This window comes from Vombatus ursinus, unplaced genomic scaffold, assembly GCF_900497805.2.
Source record: "Vombatus ursinus unplaced genomic scaffold, bare-nosed wombat genome assembly UNPS02014942.1, whole genome shotgun sequence".
Classification (NCBI taxonomy): Eukaryota; Metazoa; Chordata; class Mammalia; order Diprotodontia; family Vombatidae; genus Vombatus; species Vombatus ursinus.
The window spans coordinates 9,760,888-9,783,519 of NW_020954720.1; the positions used below are offsets into that span (position 1 = coordinate 9,760,888).

Sequence of the window (22,632 nt, forward strand, 5' to 3'; positions counted from 1 at the left end):
TGAAGGCATCTGCCAACAGAACAAGGACGTTATTTGATATGAGAAAATGATCAAGTCTCCTGATTTTTTAAACTCTTCAAAATCAGATAGCTCTCATTCTACTTGCTATGTAATAAGTGGCTATAATTTAAGGATTCCAGGAATTAAAGGTGAGGAGAGAATGCATTATAGGGGTGAATTTGTAAAAAGCCAGGGAAGATGAGAGATGAAATGTCATGGGTGCATGTGTGTGTGTGTGCACCACTTTAGCTATAAAGTGCACAAGGGGGAATAATGTAAAATCAACTGTCAGACTGGAAAAGATAGGTTGAAGTCAGATTATAAAGGTTTTAAAAATCTCAAACAGAGAAGTTTGTATTTTATCTTATAGAAAATAGGGAGACACTGAAGCTTCTTAAGTAGGAGAATGGCATATCAGACTTGGGCTTTAGAAAAATTATTCTGGAAGCTGGGTAGAGGATAATTGGAAAGGACATCTGGATGTAGGGAGTCAATTAGGAGGCTATTGCAATAGTCCAAGCAGGAGGTCATGAGAGTTTGGAGTAGGTGGTAGCTATGTGTACTGAGAAGTTCTGGGTAGTTCTCTTGAGTTATTCCTTGCATTATGGTGTTCAGATTTTTATTTTTTATTTTTTATTTTTTATTTTTCATGTTCTGGGAGTTCTATGATCCTCAAGTCACAGCTGTATAACTTGTATTTGGGAGAAATGGCTTATGTTTATATAGAGATCATGTGGTATTTTAGTGGTACTGTGTTTTGCATCTAATCTTTCAGACTTATCTATTTCAGATATATATTCTTTCAGATTTCACTTTTACTATAGATGTATTCCAAAACTACTGTATTTTTCTTTTGCTTCTTTGGAGCTATTCATTACAATGGAGTTCTAAAAATTCTAATAATTATTTCTCCTGTATAGGCTACAAGTTCTGACATTTGTAGAACATCTTGTTATATGCTCTCTTTGAATTCCATAAGGTTATATATTTTATCAAGTGGTGGTTCAATTTCCTTTGTTTATAATATTTATTTAGAGAAGTCTGTACTCTTTTGGATGTTTTGTTGTTCATTCTTTTTAATTTTAGTATCCTCTCTGCTGTTTTATCTGCTTGTGCTGTAGATTTTTAATAGAATTTCTTGCCCTGGAAATCTTTGGTGATTTTAGTCTTTTAAAACAACACTCACTCACTCTTTCTCTTCCTTGATTTTCTAATTCTTCTCACTTCAATGGCAAGTATATTTCTGGGTCTGCCTTGCAAAAGTAACTCAGCCTACTCCCAAGTTGGGAAATTTACTTTTCACTGGTGTGGTTCTTATCCTAAGGAGTTTTGGAAGGGGTGGGGCAGGATGGCTGGCTCTAGCTAGACTTCAGACCCCTTTCCTTTAGGCCTAGTACAGCTACTCACAGTGCTCTTCTGTCCCTGTTCTATCCTTGGTGCTTATCTCAACAGGGTATTCTAGCAGAGTCTATGTAGCAGGAGGGGAATCCCTGTGTTTATGCTAAACTATAAGCTCATTGGCAGTCTGTAAAACCATCAATGTGTGGAGGCAGAGGAAGAGATGCTGAGTTAGCATATAAAGGATTAGCATTCTTCAGTATTAATTTATATGGCTGTTATAACCTTACTGGACTTCTTTCTTTCTTATCCTTTGGATTTAGCTGTAATTGCTTTACCTCTGGTACATTATTCCAGAATGAGAATATTACTGAAGATAGGAAAAAATGTCTAGTCCTTTATTTTGTTAATCACATGACCTAGAAGTTTTTAGGTAGTGACCTTGTGAATGGAGACAAGGGGAAGACATGAGAGATACTGGGGACGTAGATACAATAAGACTTGGCAGCTAATAAGATATGAAGGGTGAGAGAGAGTTGAAGAGTTGAGGGTGCTTTAAAGTTTGGAAGTATGGATGACTGCAAAGATGGTGGTATTCTCAGTAGAAATATGATAGTTAGGAAGCGAGATATGTTCAGGGGGAAAGATAATGAGTTTTATTTTGAACACGTTGAGTCTGAGATGCCTTTAGGACATAAAGGTAGGATATGTCTAGAAGGCTCCAGAAAGGTTTTTGGAGAAGAAAGTGGTTAGGCTGAGTCTTAGAAGGAAGATATATGATTCTTAGAAGCAGTGATGAGTAAAGAATACATTTTAGGCATGGTGAATGGATTGTGCATATGCACAGAGGTGGAAGATGAAATGTCAGGTTTGTGGAAGCTAGTAGTCCAATATGACTGGATCATATAATATCTGAAGGTAAGCAATATGAAATAAGGTTGAAAAGTTATGCAGCTGCCAGATTATGAAGGCTAAAGCTAAGGGTAGAAAGATTCTGGACAAACCTATTATGTTTGCTATATCTCAAGCTTGGTTTCCCCAAATTCTTAAGAATGTATACAGTAAGCCCAAGTATATATGTTTTGGTGTGGTAAAATTTTCAAAGTGAACAAAGTGTCAAAGTGTGTGGCTAGTGACACCTCTGTTCCATGCAGCAAATACCTCAGTCCTCAACTCATGACATGCTTCAAAATAAGGAGACATTAGCTTTGTTATGAAAATATTTTTGTTGGTAAAATATAGCTTATACCATATTTCTAACATATTTTCATTAAAATGCTTATTTAATATATTAATTTTCACTAACAATGCTAAGCATTTAGTGTTTACTAAATGCTTTTCATTCATTCACTCATTCATGTGTGGGAGAAGTGGTAACATTTAAAAATATAGACATTTATGCAATAAATTATTATATCCTTCATTTAAATGCTTAGCAAGAAAAATGACCTGACAATTCAGTAAGTTTTTAGATTTAAAATCAGTAAGTTTCAAAACAGTAAAGAATGAAACAAAAAAGCATGACACATTTCGAAATAGTCATTTGTTTGAAAACTTTGTTTGAAATCCACTTAGATTGCCTCAGGGGCTACTTGTGATGCTGAAATGTCCTTGTAACCTTCTGAGAAAGCAGAAAGAACATACAAGTAAGAATCTTGGAACATAAACATAGCACAAAAAGAATGATAATTATACCATGACTTCACTTTTTAGAAACCTAGTAGACTGTACACCAGATTTTTATTTTTGGATGTGAAATATAACACTACAAAAGCAATGTTGCCTAGTCTACTGGGATTTAGTCAAACATTCTTTTATGCACAACTCCTTGTATGCAAAGGGCACTCAAAGATTTGTTGACTAGTTGGCTGATTAATTTTGGTTAACTAAAAGTTAACTGATGAACTGAGGTTCTAGTAGGCCTAAGCATATCATGGGGGCTGCTGTATCACTGAGGTAGGGAGGGGAATAGCTAAGCCTCAGCAAAGCAGTATCTGTCCTTGAAACAGAGATACTAGGCAATGCCATAGCTATGGCAATTGCCATTGTGGGAGGAATAGTTCTTTTCCTGGCAAACCCTGGCAATTTATTTTCTGGAAATTCTCTCAACTGTTCTTAGACATATAGGTCCTGAAGAGTTTCTATGATTATTTTGGGTAAAATTAGTTACTAGAAAAAATTTTTATTTGGATAATATATAAAATGACAGTTTGTGAAGCTTTTAGATTGGTAAGGTGCTAGGTAATACAGCTTTTAGTATGTATAGAAAGATTTTCATTGAGTACGGGAAGGACTGAAACAAAATATTTAGTATATACATTCCTGCTCTAATTTGTGAGGGATAAAGAATGAGGAAGAAAAGGATACAACATTAATTGTAGAAAAAAGAGCTTGGCTGTGTAATGTACTCTTTTCCTTTAAGAGAATAAAAATTTATGTCAATATATAAGTTTTTAAGGCTTTTTTCCCCAGTTAACTATTTGTGTACCTCTTGGAAAAGGGTAGTAGGAAGTGGGACTGCAAAAATATGTGTTGATACATTTTTAAATAAGTCAATATCTCATATGTATGTCTATATATTTTTTTTACAGAAAAAAAATTTTTTTTTGCTTTTTGCGTTTTGCTTTTTTGCGGCAATCGGGGTTAAGTGACTTGCTCAGGGTCACACAGCTAATAAGTGTCAAGTGTCTGAGGCCAGATTTGAACTCAGTTGCTCCTGACTCCAAGGCTGGAGCTCTATTCACTGTGCCACCTAGCTGCCCCCAAGAAATTTCTTTGAAATTAATTTTATATTAACAATATATAAACAGTATAACAGAAACAGCAATAAACTCAAGAAGCTTTTGTATGAAGCTGTGCCATTTTATAAATGGCAGGTTTTCATAACTGTGTCATCTTATGAACAATAATGATATGTTATGTTAATGTATGTTACATTTATCAGAGGAACTGAGGGAGGTGTGTAAGATCTGATGCACATATATTAACATAGACAGTAAATGATTCTCATTGACGAATTTAAATCAAAGTTGATATTAAGCACCTGCACTTTGTTAGAACCTAAGTATGACTATATAACATAAAATAAATTAAGAACGAATGCTGTGATATAGCTATATCTCTATATGTCCACTTAAGTGAACTCTGGTTTATAATGTTATTAGAAATCCCTGATAAAATTCACTGTATATCTTATATTTTAGTATAATTTGGGCAATCAAAAATGTTTAACTTTTTGTCCTTTGAAAAAGTTACACTTTTTAAAAAGATGACCTTACCTTCATTTAACAATTTGATAAAATTTCAAAACAATGCTTTATGCAAATAAATGCACATGTGAACTGTTTCATGTGTTAAAAATAAACAATTTAGATGTGACCAACAAGATGGAGGACTAGACATTTTTTTTTGTTCCTCACAACCTTTTAAACCTCTCCAAAACAGGAATTATGCACAAGAGATAAAGCAATTTCACCCTCTTCCACAGTCTCTAACAAGGTAACCAAGAACCTCAACAAGGTAATAATCTGATGAACCAACAGTGAAGGCAAATTTCTAACCCCTAATTTGCTCATTCAGTATGCCCTTTTCTCTTCTATCAGGATATGGTTGGGATGCACAAGCCAATCCCAGGGTTTACAACAGAATTCAGTGCTACTCAGCTCCCTCCCACAGGGCCTCAGAAAATTAAAAGGCAGGAGCTCATCTTGGTTAGGACAGCAACAAGGCTCTGTGGTGAAACAGAGCTCTGCCAGGGAAAAGAGCAAGGTAGGGAACTGGGTGAGGAAACATGTGGCACACCACTAAGCCTGAGGGAAAAAGCCCAGAATCCAGCTTGGGGGGAAGGGGAGCAAGTAGGAAGGCAGCAGCTCTGTCCACCCAGAAATGTGAATTGCCCGGTGTGTAAGGAGACTGGGCCAGCTTTGAGGTCTGCACTGCAGGGAAACCACCAACAAAGGGGAAGGTGTTGTCAGATAGTAAGCAACAGGAAAATCTAAGGGGAAAAAAGAAATTACTGAAGACATCAGGAGGAATAAAACTCAAATAAAGACTTTGAACAAGGAAGATTAACAAATAGGAAAGATAGCAATAGTAGAGGGAAATAAAAACACCAGATCAAACAGAACAATCCAGACATCTATGAATTAAAATTGTAAGACAAAAGAAAATTAATCACTACCAGATATGGCAAAGGACCATATGGATTCCCAAGAGTGCATGGGACCACAGTACACTTATTTCTTCCAAAGTTTGACTCTCCCCATCATGGTTTTGATATATTACCGGTCGGCATTAAGAAATTAAATGGGAATTTTTTGGGAGTTTTGTGGAAGACACAGATGACATGTGAAAGTCAACAGACAACATAGAAAAAGTTTAGAAACTCAGAAATGCAAAAAATTTATGTATTGTATTGTATAATAACAACCCAAATTTTACAATAAAGTACTGTAAACACCCCATAAAAGAAAAAGAAAAAATTCAGACTTCTTCTCTGGTACTAAGGGAGGGCCAAAAAATTTTACATAGGGAAGCTGTGCCCCTAACCCCCACAATGTGGGAGGAATAATGGTAGTATGTTCCTGAATAGTTTAAAAGAGAAATAAGAATTGTGAAAGAAGAATTTATGACCTGCACAATAGACTTAATTGGCCGAATAGAAAAACTTGAATCCACAATGACTATATATACAAATAGTACGTGTGTATACATGCACATATATTTGTAATGCATCTACAAAACAGATAAAAGGTAAATTTGAAGGAAAGGCATACACAGCTGGTGGGGATCAGAAAAGGTTGTGTATAGATGTTACTTAAGCTGAGTCTTCAAGGAAAAAAGATATCCTAAAACAGAGGGGTCAAACTGTAGCCTACTGATAGTTGGCAAAATTCCAGATGAATTAAATTAAAATGTAATTGGGAAATGTTTAATAAAATAAATAAAAATATAATACAACACATATAATGTTAATTTGTGGTTTTCTAAGTCAACATATGGCCTGCTGGGAAGCATTTCTATTTCACTTTGATACCTTGGTCCTAAAATGCAAAGGTGAGGAGGGAATGCATTCCAGGCAGGGGGACAGAGCCACTGCAAAGGTATAAAGCCAGAAATTGGGAGTGCCAGGTATAAAAAAAAAAAAAGTAAGAAGGTCAATTTGATTGGCCAGAAGAATGTACTGAGATAATATGTAACAGGCTGAAAAGGGAGATTATTGTGAAGAGCTTTATATGCCAGAGGAGTTTATATATGATTTTGAGTAGGGGACTGACAAAGTCAGACCTGTGCTTTAGAAAAATCATTTTGTTAGCTGTGTGGTAGATATACTGGAGTGGGGAGACATATGAGACTGGGAGACCAATAAGGAATTACTATAATAATCTTGGTGAGAAGTATTGAAGGCCTGAACTAGGATGGTGGTTCGGTGGGTGGAAAGAAAGAATATTGACCCTATTGGGAAAGTGAAGATTTAATTTAATGCATTGTAGAACACTTAATGGTCATGCTGTGAGAACATGCCACACTACTCAATGTGAAGATAATTATTTATGAAAATTTATCAATAAGTACAAACATATTTACTGTACATTGTTGATTCACAATTTTGAGGTATCAATGAGCCAAGTGGAATGGAATTTTCTCTAATGAAGTGTGATGAAAGCTGTATTTGCATAATAGCTTCATTTCTATTAATCAGTCAACACAGCACAGTAGCTGGCACATAATAAGTGCATAATAGTTTGATAAATGATGGGAAAATGCTTCGTGATTGATTGACACAGTCATTGATTATGATTTCCTAGAGGTAACCAGTAGCCAGTGATTTCCATTTACTTTCCTATTAAATTCCAGTGGACAAAAGTGTGAAGGGATGAAAATTGATGAAAATTTTCATATATGAGAGAAAAATAAGTGAAAGCTGAAATCCTCAACCCACAGAACATTGGCAAGAAAAAAGTCATTGTAAAAGACTATTCTACATTTTGTGATATATTCATAAGTCCTTAAAAAATTTAGTTTATTTGAAGTCGTGCATATTATGACATAGGGGCAGCCTAGCCTAGTACATAGCGTCTGCTGGGTTTGGAATCAATCAGGAAGGCATGAATGTAAATCTTCCTCCAACACTAACTACCCCTAGAACTTGGACAAGTCACTCAACTCCTATGTGCTTCAAGTTAATTCCTTAGTACTTATCTCCTGAGTCCTAGACCACAGTTATCTGTTGGTAGGTAGAAGGAGTTCCTACTGGAGCTGCTGAAATTGCAGAACCTTCTCTGTACAACATGCCAGGTGATCTGTTCCTTTTATATCATTTTCCTCTAGTCTTTTAGGATTTATACCCTCCTGCTCCTGAAGTGATTTTTGAATGAAAACATTAAGACAAGACATTTATGAATAAAAGAGAACTCATTTGAAGAAAGTTAAATGAGTTAGCTGCTTTCAGGCACTAAAGTTGGGTAGTTTGGACTTAGGCAATACATTTAGCCCAGTTACTGGCAATTAAGCAAAAAGGGAAACTTACTGGATTATAAGTAGTTTTTGTTTCTGATCATAGAAAACATACAAATTCATGGATTCTTTAAATCAGCAGCTAGTAAGCTCCCAAAGAACTGGGACTTGATCTAGTAAGCACTTAATAGATGCTTGCTAAATGCATATGGATGCTTTCTGTTACCAAAAAACAAGTGCTCCATTTTGCACTCAGTAATCCTGGATAACAGGGGTTTCAGAATGCAAACAGTTGGGTTTGGTTGGAAACTCAAGATAGGGGAGAAGAAATGCTTAGTAGATAAAACTGAATTAACAGAAATGGCATAAAGCAGGGCACTTAAACATTGGTTGTTGTACAATTCATTAAATGAACTATAAAAAGTGATTCTATTTTAAGAAATGATAAAGTATACTGTCTAAATATACTTTATGATTTCTTAAAACTGAGTTCTCAAGATTTTAGAATTTAAGTGAACATCTAAATTGTTTGATGCTATCTTAAACATATCACATAGAAAATGCTATTATTATTATGCTATTATTGAAGTAGAATATGTAAAATAAAAATACTTTGCTACAGCTTAAAATGTTGAGGTTCTGAGAGTTACCTAAAATATTTTTCTGTTTGCCAGTTGTGCTTACATTTAATAAATGCTTGGCAATTAAAATAATGAGTTGGTAATATATCACATTAGAAGACTATCTAGAGATTCCTTTAACTCTTCTTTGTAGTTTAAGTAAAGAAAGGCAACACTGCTTATGAAGGTATACAGCTATTGTTAAAAATGAACAAATGGAAAATTCCCAACTACAAACTTGTTAACTTGTTATCTTTAATAGGTACCCAATGAAATGACCTAAATTTAACCAAATGATAAAGCATCATTCTTGAATTTCTAGAGTAAATGAAAATTGCATTTACAGATTATTCATATTAAAAAGAATATTCACCTTCAATAATTTTAGCATTTACCTAATATATTAATTTTCCTGAAAAGTTCTTTTTCTACTTCTATATGTATAGCATATTTGCCACAGTCACAGAGTAGGAAAAAATACTCCAACAATCCTCTTTTTTTCTTTAGGATACTGGAAGGTGGCATGAGGAGAAGGGGGAATAGCGGGGAGCACCAGGGATCTTCATGGGTCGTGTAGAAGTTTATACGGGGTTAAAAGAATATGGAAACATGGCCCCTTAGAAACTTTCCCATCCTCATATAAATTTGTAGAAGGTTCCTCTCATAAGTTTGTGTGCAGCTAGCGTCTACTTTAACTTATATGTCTGAGAAGTAGACTAAATAGCTACTATTTCACAGAAATGAAATGAAATATATAGTTTCTGTAAAAATTCTTTTAATTAATGCTAACTATATAGCTTTTGCTCTTAGAAAATTACTTTGAAAAGAAAAAAAAAAGAGCTGCCTTTCTTTAGAATGCTTAGTATATAGGTGTTATGCTTTTGGTTCACTGAATATTATGGCTAAATGAAAATCTCTTAGGTCAGAAAATTAAGTGACCACTATGTCATCAAATAAGTTTCTATGCAAATTTCATTTGTGCAGTAGCAAACAATTTATCAGGGATGTTTCATCCAGCCAGTATTTCATTTCCATGTCCAAACATATATTTCCCTAAATTCTATTCAAAAATCAATAGTCTATAAATTAAAAAAAAATTCAAACTATGAATAATGCAATTCTAATTAAGAACAAGAAAATGTTTAGGCTAGAATAGTAATAATGTCAAACTCAGAAGGGGAGCGGTAAAGAGAGAGACTGAAGTGTATGTAAGAATCCCCAGGTACATAATAACTTTTAAAAAAACACATTAACATTATCTTATGTTCTATTGTGTTTTTGCTTATTTTGTTAATATTTCCCAATTACATTTTAATCTGGTTCATACTGTCTGAGTGTGGACACCTATGGACTAGAATACAAATTTAATTTTGACTCTATCAGTGTGCTTTTTAGTCAAATACTTAGCTTGTTACATAAAGTAAGACATAGCATTTGTGAACAACCTACAGCTTCAGTTCCTTACACATTCAGTTTTATTTAAAAAAATTTAAAACTATTTAATCTTCCTTCAAAACTACTCTAAACAGTAGATATATCTGCTTTGCTACATGAACACAGTATTAAGACTCAAAAGAATGAAGATGGTTACTTGGGAGTCCCTGGAAATCTGTGATAATAATAGTGTGTGTGGGCCTGGAAATTCATGCTATCAGGATAGAAAGGATTCTGAATTTTTTTTGGGGGGGGGTCATGAACCCCTCTGGCAATTTGATGAAGCCTGTAAGTCCCTTCTTGGAATAATGTTTTAAAATGCAAAAACTAAAATATGTAGAATTACAAAGGAAACCAATTACATGGAAATATAGTTAGCAAAGTATTAAAAGTTCTAAGTTAAAGGACTCCTTAAAATCTACCCATGAACCCTAGGTTAAGAACTCTTAATGTAGAGAAACCTCTTCCCCTAGATCCGTCCTTCCAGCCTGCAGCTCATAAGCTTACTACCCTCAACCCCTGTCCTAGGATTATTTTTACCCTAAAGGTTATTTCTACGACCAGGAATTGCTCTCCCCTCCTAACTCACTATATAGCCTCTTTGAGTTCCTTAAGTTATCTCCACGCTTCCAGAATAACCTCTGTTCTAACACTTCCTTTACAAGGCACACCTATCTGAGACCAGCAACTATCATCACCAGGAATGACATCAGAAGAACAATTCTGTAATTCACTTCTTTTTTTTTTGTAGTGGCATTATAGTAAAATCTGATAAGCTTTCCGCAGATAGATTAGGATGAAGGACACTCCTATTTGCTCAAGCCTAATAGACAGATTCTGGACTAGTCCCAGGAACAAGGGGAAGGAACAGTTTTTAGAAACATCAATCAAAATCTCCCTTCTACCAAGTTGTTTGAAAAAGGATAAAAATAATGAAAAAAGGAGGAGAAATATTACCTCACGATGACTTAGAAGTTGTTCCAAATCTGCTGCCATTTGATTTTTAATTTGTACCAAAGCTGTCTTTTCTTTATGCAAATTACTGAAAGAAAAAGAAGAATATTCAAACACTCCTCATAATGGGTGAAGTCTACAATGAAAACACATAAAATCGGAAAATGTAAAGGCAATGACCCTTTCTTTACTCCATCACATTATAGCTGTGGTACACTATATACTTTATAAAGTAAATTTATATAATAAAAGTAAAAATTACAAATCAGATAATTTTATTTTAAATAAGATTTAGCTTACATTTATGATTTATAAGACTATCTAATTGATGCACAATTTATTAGTATGTTAGTATGAACAATTTTTTGAAGACTTTCTTTTCCTTGTACTAACATTTCCCCCAAACATGTAACTAAACTATTGTAAGAAAGGAGTCTCATATCCCTTCCTCAGTAATCAGAGAGACTGAAATTCTCAACTGAATCAATTGGAGGCACGAACTATGTGTGAGAATTAAATGCCTCTACTGAAGCAACCATTAATCAGATATCTTAATTATGGGAGAAATGCCCGTGATCAATGCACAGGTCTTTGAAAGTCAATGGATGCAGTGTTTTAGGATTGGTTGAAGGATAGGTCATACCCTGTGGATTTTGCATAAAATAGCAAGCCAATTCAGAACCTGAAAATTTGAGTGTTTGGTAGCAGAAGGCACTGGGGCCACAGGTCAAAGGATAAAGACAAAATAGGACTGACTGAGTTGTTAGGAGAGAAGGGAGAGGTAGAGGAGGGTCATCAGCTTTCTAGGCATCTAGGAGCAAAAGACTTCAATTGTGCCCATCTCTTCAAGGACTAAGGGAAATTTGAAGAAAAAGTCTGTTTTTTCCAAAACTTCTTCTCCCTGTGCCTTGCTATTAAGAGAAGTGATGACAGAATTGCTCATTTCTCTAAATGTTTCTGGTAATGTGAATTTTGCCTCAATCATGAAGAGGCCAGGGGTAGACAGAGGTAAATACAAATTTAAATTAAGGTAGAGAGCCAAACCTCTGCACAATATTAGGAATTTTCCTAAGCAGGGGCCCTGACCAATAGTGATTTTAATACTAACTTGTTGTTTAATACAAACTTGATAAAACCCCAAAAGAGGGAGTCCCAGGGAACTGAAGGGCCATTATATTGCCCACAGCCTAACCATGTTGTAATAGGGTGTGGCAGATTAAATGTCCAAGACAATGGGGAAAGGGAGAAAAGGAAGGTGATGATAATCAACTACCATCAACTGTGTGACTGATTATTACCTCCACCTCCCATGAGATCTATCTCTCTCTATTTTTCCGATTAGATTTTTTTTTTTTTTTTTTTGCCTAGGCAATGGGGTTAAGTGACTTGCCCAGAGTCACACAGCTAGTAAGTGTTATGTATCTGAGGTCTGATTTGAACTCAGGTCCTCCTGAATCCAGGGCCGGTGCTCTATCCACTGAGCCACCTACCTGCACCCCCCCCTCTCTATTTTTTTAATCAAGTTACAAGAATATGGAAAGTTTATTTAGTAGTTGAGAACTTACTCTGAAGATAAAGAAAAAAAACTGAGCAAAGACTCAGAAATATAAGTGATTGAGATTAGGCCTGTGATCTTATTGATATAAGGAACTCCCAAATGAGGAAGCTCCCTCCTGGCATTTTCCCTCTAACTTAACAGACCCAGAAAGTTGGTTACTACACCGAGAGGTTAAGTGACTTGCCCAGGGTTCCACAGCTAGTATATGCTAGAGGCAGGCCTTGAAGTCTTCCTGGCTTTGAGGTCAGCCCTCTATATACAACAAAACGTGTTATATTGAATTAGTTTTGTTTTTTGTTTAAAGAAAGCAAAAAGATGGAAAAGAACAAGAATTCAGAGTCATGACAAACCATGTATTCCTAGTTCTATGATTTTAGAAGGTTTAAAAAATGAAATTTATATATTTGAATAAATCTATCTTGTAAGCATTTATTTCATTAAGATGTATAATTTAGGACATATAGTTATGTTTTTATTTTTGCATTTCTTCTGAATGTACTGTATTATCTTTTTTCCTGAAAACATCTTCCTCACTTTTTTTAGATGCAGAATCAGCAGCTGAGTTAGGATTAGTTATTTGTCTAAATTCCTATAAGTTCACTGATAGACCTAGGTCTACAATCCAAATTTCCCAATTTTTAGTTTAGTCTTTTCTTTGCTAGTTTATATAATTTTCTTTATATTATCTTTGTAGTGATGAAAAACTCTCTCAAATCCATTCGATTTCCTGTGCTGTAACTTCATATTCAGCAAGCACTCTACTTGGCTTAAATTAGTTTTCTAAATAGGTTTTCATGAGGAATGACTGATTTAAAAAAAATGTACCAGTATTTATACATTTAAAATGCATTGTCCCTTTAAAGTATTCTCCTTGAGTGGCTATATATTTATTCCAATAATGCTGCCATTGCTCAAAACATATTGAGATTCCCAAAGCCATTGGTGCAGTCTTTTGAAAACCCTCAATAGTGGCAAATATTCACAAAATCTTGGAGTTGGAAGGGATGTCAGAGGCTATATGGAAGGAATAACTTGGAGTTGAACAAGCATCTTTTCTACAATATCCCCAGAAAATTTGTCCCTGGTAAAAAGAGCTCCTCATACAGCCCAAACCACTTTAGGTAGCTTTAATAATTAGGAAGGTTTTCCTATCCTGAATCTGCGTCTCTGTAAATTCCAACCATTATTCCTAAATTTTTCCACAGGGATCAAGCAGAACCAAGAAGAGTATAATTCTTTTCCACATGACAGTTCTTCAAAGACTTAAAGTCTGCTATCATGTCCTCCTTCCTCCAAATTTACTTTGTTCTTAGTTAATGTTTCTATTTCTTCAATTGATTCTCAGAAATAAGATTCTTCATCATTCTGTTGTTCTCCTTTGGATGCTTCCTAGCTTGTCAATGTTTTTCCTAAAAGTCTAGTGCCCAGAATTGAACACATTACTCCATATGCTGGTCTTATCAGGCAGACTATATCGGTTCTTCCATCATTCATATTCTGGAAACTTAGCTTCTCTTAATGTAGCCTAGGAGATCATCAGCTTTTTTAGAAGGCATGTTGCATTGCTGACTCATATTGAATTTGCAGCACCTAGTATAGTGCCTGTCACATAGAAGTAATAATAAAATATAATATATGATAAAAAGTAATCAATCAATTACTGAGCAAGCATTTATTATGCTCTTAGTATATTCTAGCCATTGTGCTAATCCTTAGAGATTCTAGTGCATATTCCCTGTTCTCAAAAATCTTACTTTTTTTTATAGATCTTAAATTCTTTCAAATAACTAAGTACATACAAGGTATAGATAATGTAAATGGAAAGTAATAAGAAGTAAGGGACTCTTAGATGGGGGACCTTTCAGTGGAAGTGGGATCTGAACCGAGTCTTGAGGGAGTCAGAATTAAGAAGGCACTTAGGAAGGAAGAAAGCATTCCAGACATGAGAGAAATGCAGAGTTCAGAAACAGAGTGGCATTCCTGAGGAGAAGCACGTAGGCTGATGCAGTTGGGTCACAGAGTAAAGGGAAGGGAGAAAAGTATCAGAAGACTAGAAAGGTAGCAAGGGCCTAGATTCTGAAGGGCCTTAAACACCAGAGAGAGTTGATCCGGGAGGTAAAGGGAACTACTTACTGGAGTTGAAGGGGAGGTGAATGGTCCAGATTTGTGTTTTAACAAATTATTTGGCAGCTTGGTGAAAGACAGGTTGGAATGAGAAAAGATTTGAAGCAAGGAGACCAATTAGAAAATTTTTACAATCATTCAGCTAAGAGGTGATAAGGCTTTGTACAAGGACATGGCTGAATGAGTGGAAAGAAGGGAACACGTATAAGAAATGTGATCAAAGTAAAAATTTGAACATAAACTGGATATATGGGTATGAATGAGGGTGGCAGAGTCTGGGAGCTTGGGTGACTTGGAGGATGGTGACACCTTCAGCAATAACAGGAAAGTTGGGAAGGGAGAAGGTTCAGGGGAAAGACAAAGAGTTATGTTTTGGATCTATCAGATTTGAGGTAACTGTAGGACTAATAATTTGAGATGTTTTAAGAGGCAGTCGGTGATGCAAGACTGGAGCTCAGGAGAGAGATTACGGCAGGACATATGGATATGGATGTGGATAGATAAATGGAAATCATTGGCATAGTGATGATAGTTGAACCTATAGGAGCTGATGAGCTTTCTAAGTAAGATAATATAGAGGAAAAAAGAGGACCCAGGATAAAGCCTTGGATGAGACCTATAGTTAGTGGGCAAGACCTGAATGGAGATCCAGCAAAACAGACTGATAAAAAGCAGTCATATTGATATGAGGAGAATTGGAAGACAGTAGTGTCAAGAAAACCTGACTGACAATGCCAAAGGTTATAGCTAGGCCAAGAAAAAGAATCTAATAAAGGTCATTAGATTGTATCATAGATAACTTTGGAGTTTCAGTTGAAATATGAGGTTGGAAACCAGACTGCAGAGAGTTAAGAAGGCTTCCTACAATCAGTGCCTCCATGTCCTTTCCTTTCACTCCCTTCTTAACTCTACAGTCTGGACCCTTCAACTCAAACTGCTCTCACCCCTCAATCCTCCCCCAAGTTGGCAATGATCTCATAATTGCCAAATTTGATGGCCTTTTCTTAATCCTTATCCTTCTTAATCTTTCGATGTTGGAAATCACCTTCTCCTTGACACTCTCTTCTCTCTAGGTTTTCATGACTATATTCTCTTCTGATTCTCCTCTCACCTGTGTGACCCCCTCTTTCTAAGTCTCCTTTGCTGGATGTTTATCCCAGTTGTGCCTACTAAATGTGGGTATCCCCCAAGGCTCTATCCAGGGTCTTCTTCCTCTTCTTCCTTTAGACCCTTTTGCTTGGTAATCTCATTAGTTCCTATGGATTCAGTTATCATTTCCATGCAGAAGATTCTCAGATTTATTTATACAGGTCTAACCTCTTTCCTAACCTCCTGGCTCACATATCCAATTGTTTATTGGACATCTGATGTTACATGTCCCATAGACATATTCAACTAACATGTCTAAAACTGAATTCATTCCCTTTCTCCTCAAACCTCCCTTCTTCCAAGCTTTCCTATCACTGTCAAAGATACCACTATCCTCCTAGTCACTCAGGTGAATAACCTAAGTATTATCCTTGATTCCTCCCTCACTCTCTCTCTCTCTGACACCACATATCCCATTTTCTGCCAAGCATTATCAATTTTGCCTTTGCAACATCATTTTAAAAAAATATTATTTTTTAAAATTTATGGAATTAAATAAGCATTTCCATAACATAGTACAATAAAAAAGATGATTGCACATGAAACTGCAAAGTAAAACTTGCTATTCCTTTTAAATACACAACAAAGTTATCATGTAAATTTCCTTTCCCTTTATCATCCCCAGCTCCCAAGATGGCTACCATTAGACACAAATAAGTATATATATGTAAAATTATTCTATACATGCTTCTATTTATCAGTTCTTTCTCTGATGCAGATAGTGTCTTTCTTCATATGTCCTTTATAGTTAATTTGGGTATTTATAATAGATAAAATGACTTATTCACTCAAAGTCATTCTTCAAACAAGACTGCTGTTATTGTACAAAATGTTCTCTTGGTTCTGCTCATTTTGTTCTTCATTATATTGTGCAAGTCTTTCCATATTTTTCTAAGATCACTGAGCTCATCATTTATTATAGCACAACAGTATTCCATCACAATCATATACCACAACTTATTCAGCCATTCCCCAATGATGGGCATCCCTACAGTTTCCAGTTTTTTGACACCACAAAGAGAGATGCTATAAACATTTTAGAACATACAGATTATTTTCCTTTTTCCCTAATCATCTTTGGAAATAAACCTAGTAGTGGTATTGCTGGGTCAAAGGGTGTATATAAAAGCAGTTTAATAACTCTTTGGGCATAATTCCAAATTGCTTTCCAAAATGGATGGATCAGTTCACAATTTCACTAACAATAAATTAGTGTACCAATTTTTCTACATTCCCTCCAACATTTGTTACTTTCCCCTTCAGTCATTTTAGCTAATCTGATAGGTGTTAAAATGATATCTCAAGGTTGTTTTAATCTGCATTTTTCTAAACAATAACGATTTAAAGCATTTTTTCATATGACTATGAACTCTTTTGATTTCTTCATTGGAAAACTGCCCGTTCATATCCTTTGACATTTATCAACTGGAGAATGATGTATAGTATTATAGATTTGATAAAGTTCTTTCTATATTTGAGATATGAGACCTTTATCCGAGAAACTGTCTATAAAATTCCCCTCCCTTTTTCTGCTTTCCTTCTGATCTTGGGTACATTTCTTTTATTTGTTCAAAACCTTTTTAATTTAATGTAATAAAAATTATCCATTTTATACCTAACTTTACTTTCTATCTTTTGTTTAGTCATAAAATTTTCATTTATCCATAAGTCTGATAAGTAATATGTTCCACGTTCTTCAAGTTTTCTTCTAACATCTCTCTTTATATCCAGGTCACGTATCCATTTTGACATTATCTTTATAAATGGTGTAAGATAGTTGTCTATGCCCAGTTTCTGCTACACTGCCTTCCAGTTTTCCCAACAATTTTTACCAAATAATGAATTCATATCCCACAATCTTAAGTCTTTACACTTGTCAAATACAAGGTTATTATACTTATTTGCTGCTGTACACAGCATCTCTTGTACGTGTCTTCTTCTCTCCTCCGACACTGTAACCACCCTGGTGCAGACCCTCATTACTTCATGCCTAGACTGTGGTAATGGCCCCATGACTAGTCTTTCCATCTCAAGTCTCAACCTACTTCAGTCCATCCTCTATTCAATGGTCAAAATGATCTTCCTAAAGCACAGGTTTGATCATTTCATCTCCCCTTCCTGCCCCAAATAAACTCCAGTGGTTCTATATTACCTGCAGGATCAAAGATAAAATTTCCTGTTTGACTTTTAAAGCTCTTCATAACTTGACTCCTTCCTATCTTTCTAGTCTTATACCTTACTTCTCTCCATGTACTTTGTGATCTAATCCACACTAGCTTCTTTACTGTGTTTTATATAACAACACTCTCAACTCTGAGTATTTTCACTTGCTGTTCCCCCTCCCCCTCTCTCTTCCTTGGAACTGTCTCTCTCCTCACCTCTGCCTTCTTGTTTCCCTAGATTCCTTTAAGTTCCACCTTCTGCAAGAAGCCTTCCTAGTCTTCCTTCAGCTTAGTGTCTTCCAATTTATCCTCTATCTATCTATCTTGTTTGTACATCATTGTTGGTATTGTTTTTCCCATTAGAATGTGAGTTCCTTTTGGGTAGGGATTGAGTTTTTTTTTTTTAAACTTTCTGTGTTCTTTTAGTGCTTAGTGCAGTACTTGGCACCGAGTAGGTGCTTAATAAATATTTGTTGACTTGACTGCACAATATCCCTTGCATTCCTCCTTTTTCTCCACTAACATGCCACCACCCTAGTCCATGCTCTCTTGTTTCTACTGCAGCAATATTCTCTTAACTGGTCTATTTGCCTCAAGTATCTCCACTGTAACTGGATCACAAAGTACATAGAGGGAAGTAAGGTGTAAGACTGGAAAGATAGGAAGGAGTTGGGTTGTGCAGGGCTTTAAGAGTCAAACAGAAGATTTTACATTTGATCTTGGAGTTAACAAAGAACCATTAAAGTTTGTTGAATTGGTGGTTGACATGGTCACCTGTGCTCTAGGAAGATCAATGTGGAATGGGGTGGGAGAAACTTGAGGCAGGAAGTCCAGCCAGAAGGATACTGTCACAATCTAAATGTGACATGACGAGAACTACACTAAATTGGTTGCAATGTCAGAGGAGAACAGGTATACACGAAAGATATTATGAAGGTGGAATTGATAGAATTGGATGTGTATGTGTGATTGGATATGTAAAGTAAGAGAGAGTGAGGAGTCAAGGATGACACATAGGTTACTATCCTTGACAGTAATAGGGAAGTTAGGAAGAGGGAAGGTTTTGGGAAGAAAGATGATGAGTTCAGTTTTGGACATATTTAGTTTAATATGTCTACAAGACATCCAATTTTATATGTCCAATAGGTAGTTGGAGAAATCAGAGAGGTTAGGACTAGGCAAGCAGATCTGAAAATTAGCTGCATACACATGATAATTAAATCCATGGGAGATGAGATCACCAAATGAAAGAGTCTAGAGGGAGAAGAGAAAGAGAATCCAAGACAGATATCTACATGGTTAGTGGCCATGATCTGGATGAAGACTCAGCAAGGAGAAGGAACAGTTAGATAGGCAGGAGCAGAACAAGGACAGAGTGCTGTCACAGAAACCTTAGAGAGAAGAAAGTATTAAGGAGAAGAAGGTGATTGACAGTATCAGAGGAAGAAGAGGGCTCCAGAAGGATGAAGACTGAGAAAAGATCACTAGATCTAGTAATTAAGAGATAATCCATAACTTTAGAGAGGACAGTTTCAGTTGAATGAGGTGGCTGCAAGCTAGACTGCAAAGTTAAGACAGAAGGAAGAGGGGGAAGCTAGGTGGCGCAGTGGATAGAGCACTGGCCCTGGAGTCAGGAGGACCTGAGTTCAAATCCGGCCTCAGACCAAACACTTGACACTTAATAGCTGTGTGACCTTGGGCAAGTCACTTAACCCCAACTGCCTCACTTTAAAAAAAAAAAAAAGGATAAGGAAGAAAGGAATGGAGGCATGTATTGTAGATGGCCTTCTCAAGGAGGTCAGCCACAAAAAAGGATGAGAGAGGATGAAAATTAATGGAGATGGATGGATCAAATAATTTTTTTTTTTGAAGAAAGGGGAGACATGCGCATATTTCTAGGCAGTAAGGACAAGCCAGTAGACAGAGGGATAAAATGTTAGTGAGAAAGTAAGGATGATAGAGGAGGCAATCTTCTGGAGAAGACAGGATAGAATGGGATCACTTGTGCTACTTAAGCAAGGAGAAAGGCCTTCTCTTCATGTAAAATGAATGAAGGAGGAGATGATGGTAGAAAACATCAGGGTGATATAAGATGAGGAGGAGGAGGAAGAGGGGAGTGAAATGCCTCAATTTTTTCAATAAAGTGAGGTATGCTTCTCGGCTGAGAGGGTGGGGGAATTTTAATTATGTTATTCTTTCAATTTATATTTTTGTAGTCATGTTTATTTTTTCCTGATTTTGCTTACTTTACTTTGTATCAGTTTATGTAAGTCTTCTCATACTTCTCTGAATCCATCATAGTCATTATATGTTACTTCATAGTAATATTCCATTATATTCAAATATCACAATTTGTTTCTCGAATTGATGAGCACCCCCATTTTTCCATTCTTTTGCTACTATAAAAGAGATTTTTCTGAAGAAAAATAGATGTTAAATAGATCTTAAATCTTGAATAGATTAATAAAGGAAAGAGAAAACAGTGTTTAAAAGTTATTCTAAAAGATTTTAGCAGAATGCATTGGAGTGAGAGAAACAAGAACAGACAACAAAAAGGCTGATGTAGTAATTTAGGTATAAGGGGATAAGTGTTAGAATTAGGATGATTAAGGAGGGGCAAAGCCAAGAGATTTCATAAAGAGCTTCAGGATATGGTAACTGATTTAATGTAGAGAGCAAAGGAGAAAGCAAAAGAATTTTTAAAAAACAATTCAAAGTCTGGTGATGGGGAACAGAGCATCATCAATGATGATAACAAGGAAAATGAAGGTTGAAGTTTAGGAAAGAGGATATGATAAACTGCAGATAGTGATGGAACATCTAAATGGAGAGGTCTTCCCAGATACATTGAACATTGTTACTTATTTCCCAAAGAATAAAATATAATGTTGGAACTTAATCTTCCATTAAAAAACTTTTCTTGCCATTCACAAAAATCCATGGAAGAACTCAAGAAGTGAGACAAATGCACTTAATTAACATAACTTGCAATTACCCAAAATGTAATGAATCTCTAAGAACATAGATCCTCAGTTAAAAAGGCATCGTGGCAAGGATGATCAAAATAAGGGGATCATACATTTCCCCTTATATATAAATAATAAAGATGTTCATGGCTGAAAAACAGTATCATATTTCTCTTACAAGAGACAAATATATAAAGTTCTGGAGTTGGAGTCAAGAGACTCGTATTACAATTCCACCTAAGATATTTGACATCTGTACAATGATAAGCAAGTTACTTAACTTTCTGGAGTCTCAGGTTCTTCATCTGTAAATTGGAGATAATAACTGTATTTCCTATTTCAAAGTGTTACTGTGGAAAAGGGTTCTATAAATCTTACAGCATTACATGATTTGAATTAACATTGTCATTATTAATAATACAAAGTATAATCTGGAATTTGATAGTATTTAGGTGTTGCCCAAACTAAAAGAAGAATAGTACTAATGTGGCATGATTATGTAGTAAGCTGTAAAAATAAATAAGATGCTAGTCTTAGAGTTGTCTCCTCTGTTTTAAAAGTCAAGTTTTTTTCTAACTGCTTTGTAGTTAAAAAATATACACAAACTAGAGACTGTAATAACTTGTGGACTAAAATACACGAGAAGAAACTTAAAATACTGTTTTCAATATGTTCACTGTATTCAAATCAGACACACATATGTAAAGCAATTCCTCACATTCAAATTTTATTTCTATATCGCCATTGTAAGAGCAAATGATAGCTTCCCTAAGAGTCTAATTGTAAGTTTGTGATGATAAGTTGAACACTCCTCCTTATTTTGTTGTTTGAGGTTACAATTTTTAATATTATTGAATGATAATGATTTTCTGAAGGCTCAAGAATGGATCTTTTTTGACAGGATATCAAGGAGAATCAAGATCATCAATAAATAACTGAAGCAGAACACTGCCTCATACATATGTCCAAATAAAATTGTGAGTGTACAAATTAGTGGAAAGAACCAGGCCCAATGAAATCAGAGATAACCTTGAAGAAAATGGGAAGCCTTACATTTTTAAAACATCAAGTTAGCTGAGATTTAGTAGGAGGTTTTCTGGAAGAATTAGTAATTCCAGGCCTTTGGAAGCAATACCTTACCTTTAATTCCTTAAAGGTAACAAAGACTTTCCACAAGAAAATATAGTTTATATAGTTGGAGTGCCCAAGTTAATTACAATTTTGATTTATGCTTCTACCTGTGCCACTGACTCAATTGTGATCTAAAACAACACAATCTCATTTGCCTTGGTTTCCAAATCTGTAAAAGTGAATAATAATACTCATGTATCTCAATGGGACATGTGGATTAACTAATTAATGATTACAAAAAACCTTTGAACACATAAAACTCTCTATAAATACTATGTAGTATTATGACTTTGGATGAAAAAACAGGCATCAGAGCAAAATAGTAATTAAACACCAATAAAGGTAAACAGCTCAGCAGAAAAACCAATACACGTTTGGAGTCAGGCGCCAGAGAGCCTACTGATCTGAGCAGTTGAAAAGAACTATGAAGAACTGGGGAAGCTGAGTGTCAGACTGGGTAAGCATCCTGAAAGTCATAGTAAGGATCTGATATTTCTTTTACCTGTAAAATTCTGCTTGATTTTATGCTGACCTATTCATGGAATCACTTTTTAAGAAAATTCACATACATACCAGTAGGCAAGTTAATTAAACTGCAATGTAATAGAATAGAATGTTTAAAACAATTAAAGGAATCTGGATAATTCCATAGAAAAAAAAATCTTCACCTGATGATATTTCTTTTTTTCAAAATGTAACAAATATCCTATACTTAGAGGTTAAACAGTAAGGACGAATTT

The 22,632-nt window shown here is 35.3% G+C and overlaps 1 protein-coding gene across 2 annotated transcripts in view; it reads right to left on the reverse strand.

Annotated features, from left to right (window-relative positions):
* Window positions 1–22,632, reverse strand: part of PIBF1 (progesterone immunomodulatory binding factor 1) — a 298,482-nt gene that overhangs the window by 39,046 nt on the left and 236,804 nt on the right. For both annotated transcript variants that reach the window (XM_027844511.1, XM_027844510.1), the window contains exon 16: window positions 10,806–10,890. In XM_027844511.1, the coding sequence (XP_027700312.1) occupies window positions 10,806–10,890 (85 nt within the window). The remainder of the gene's footprint in view (window positions 1–10,805; window positions 10,891–22,632) is intronic.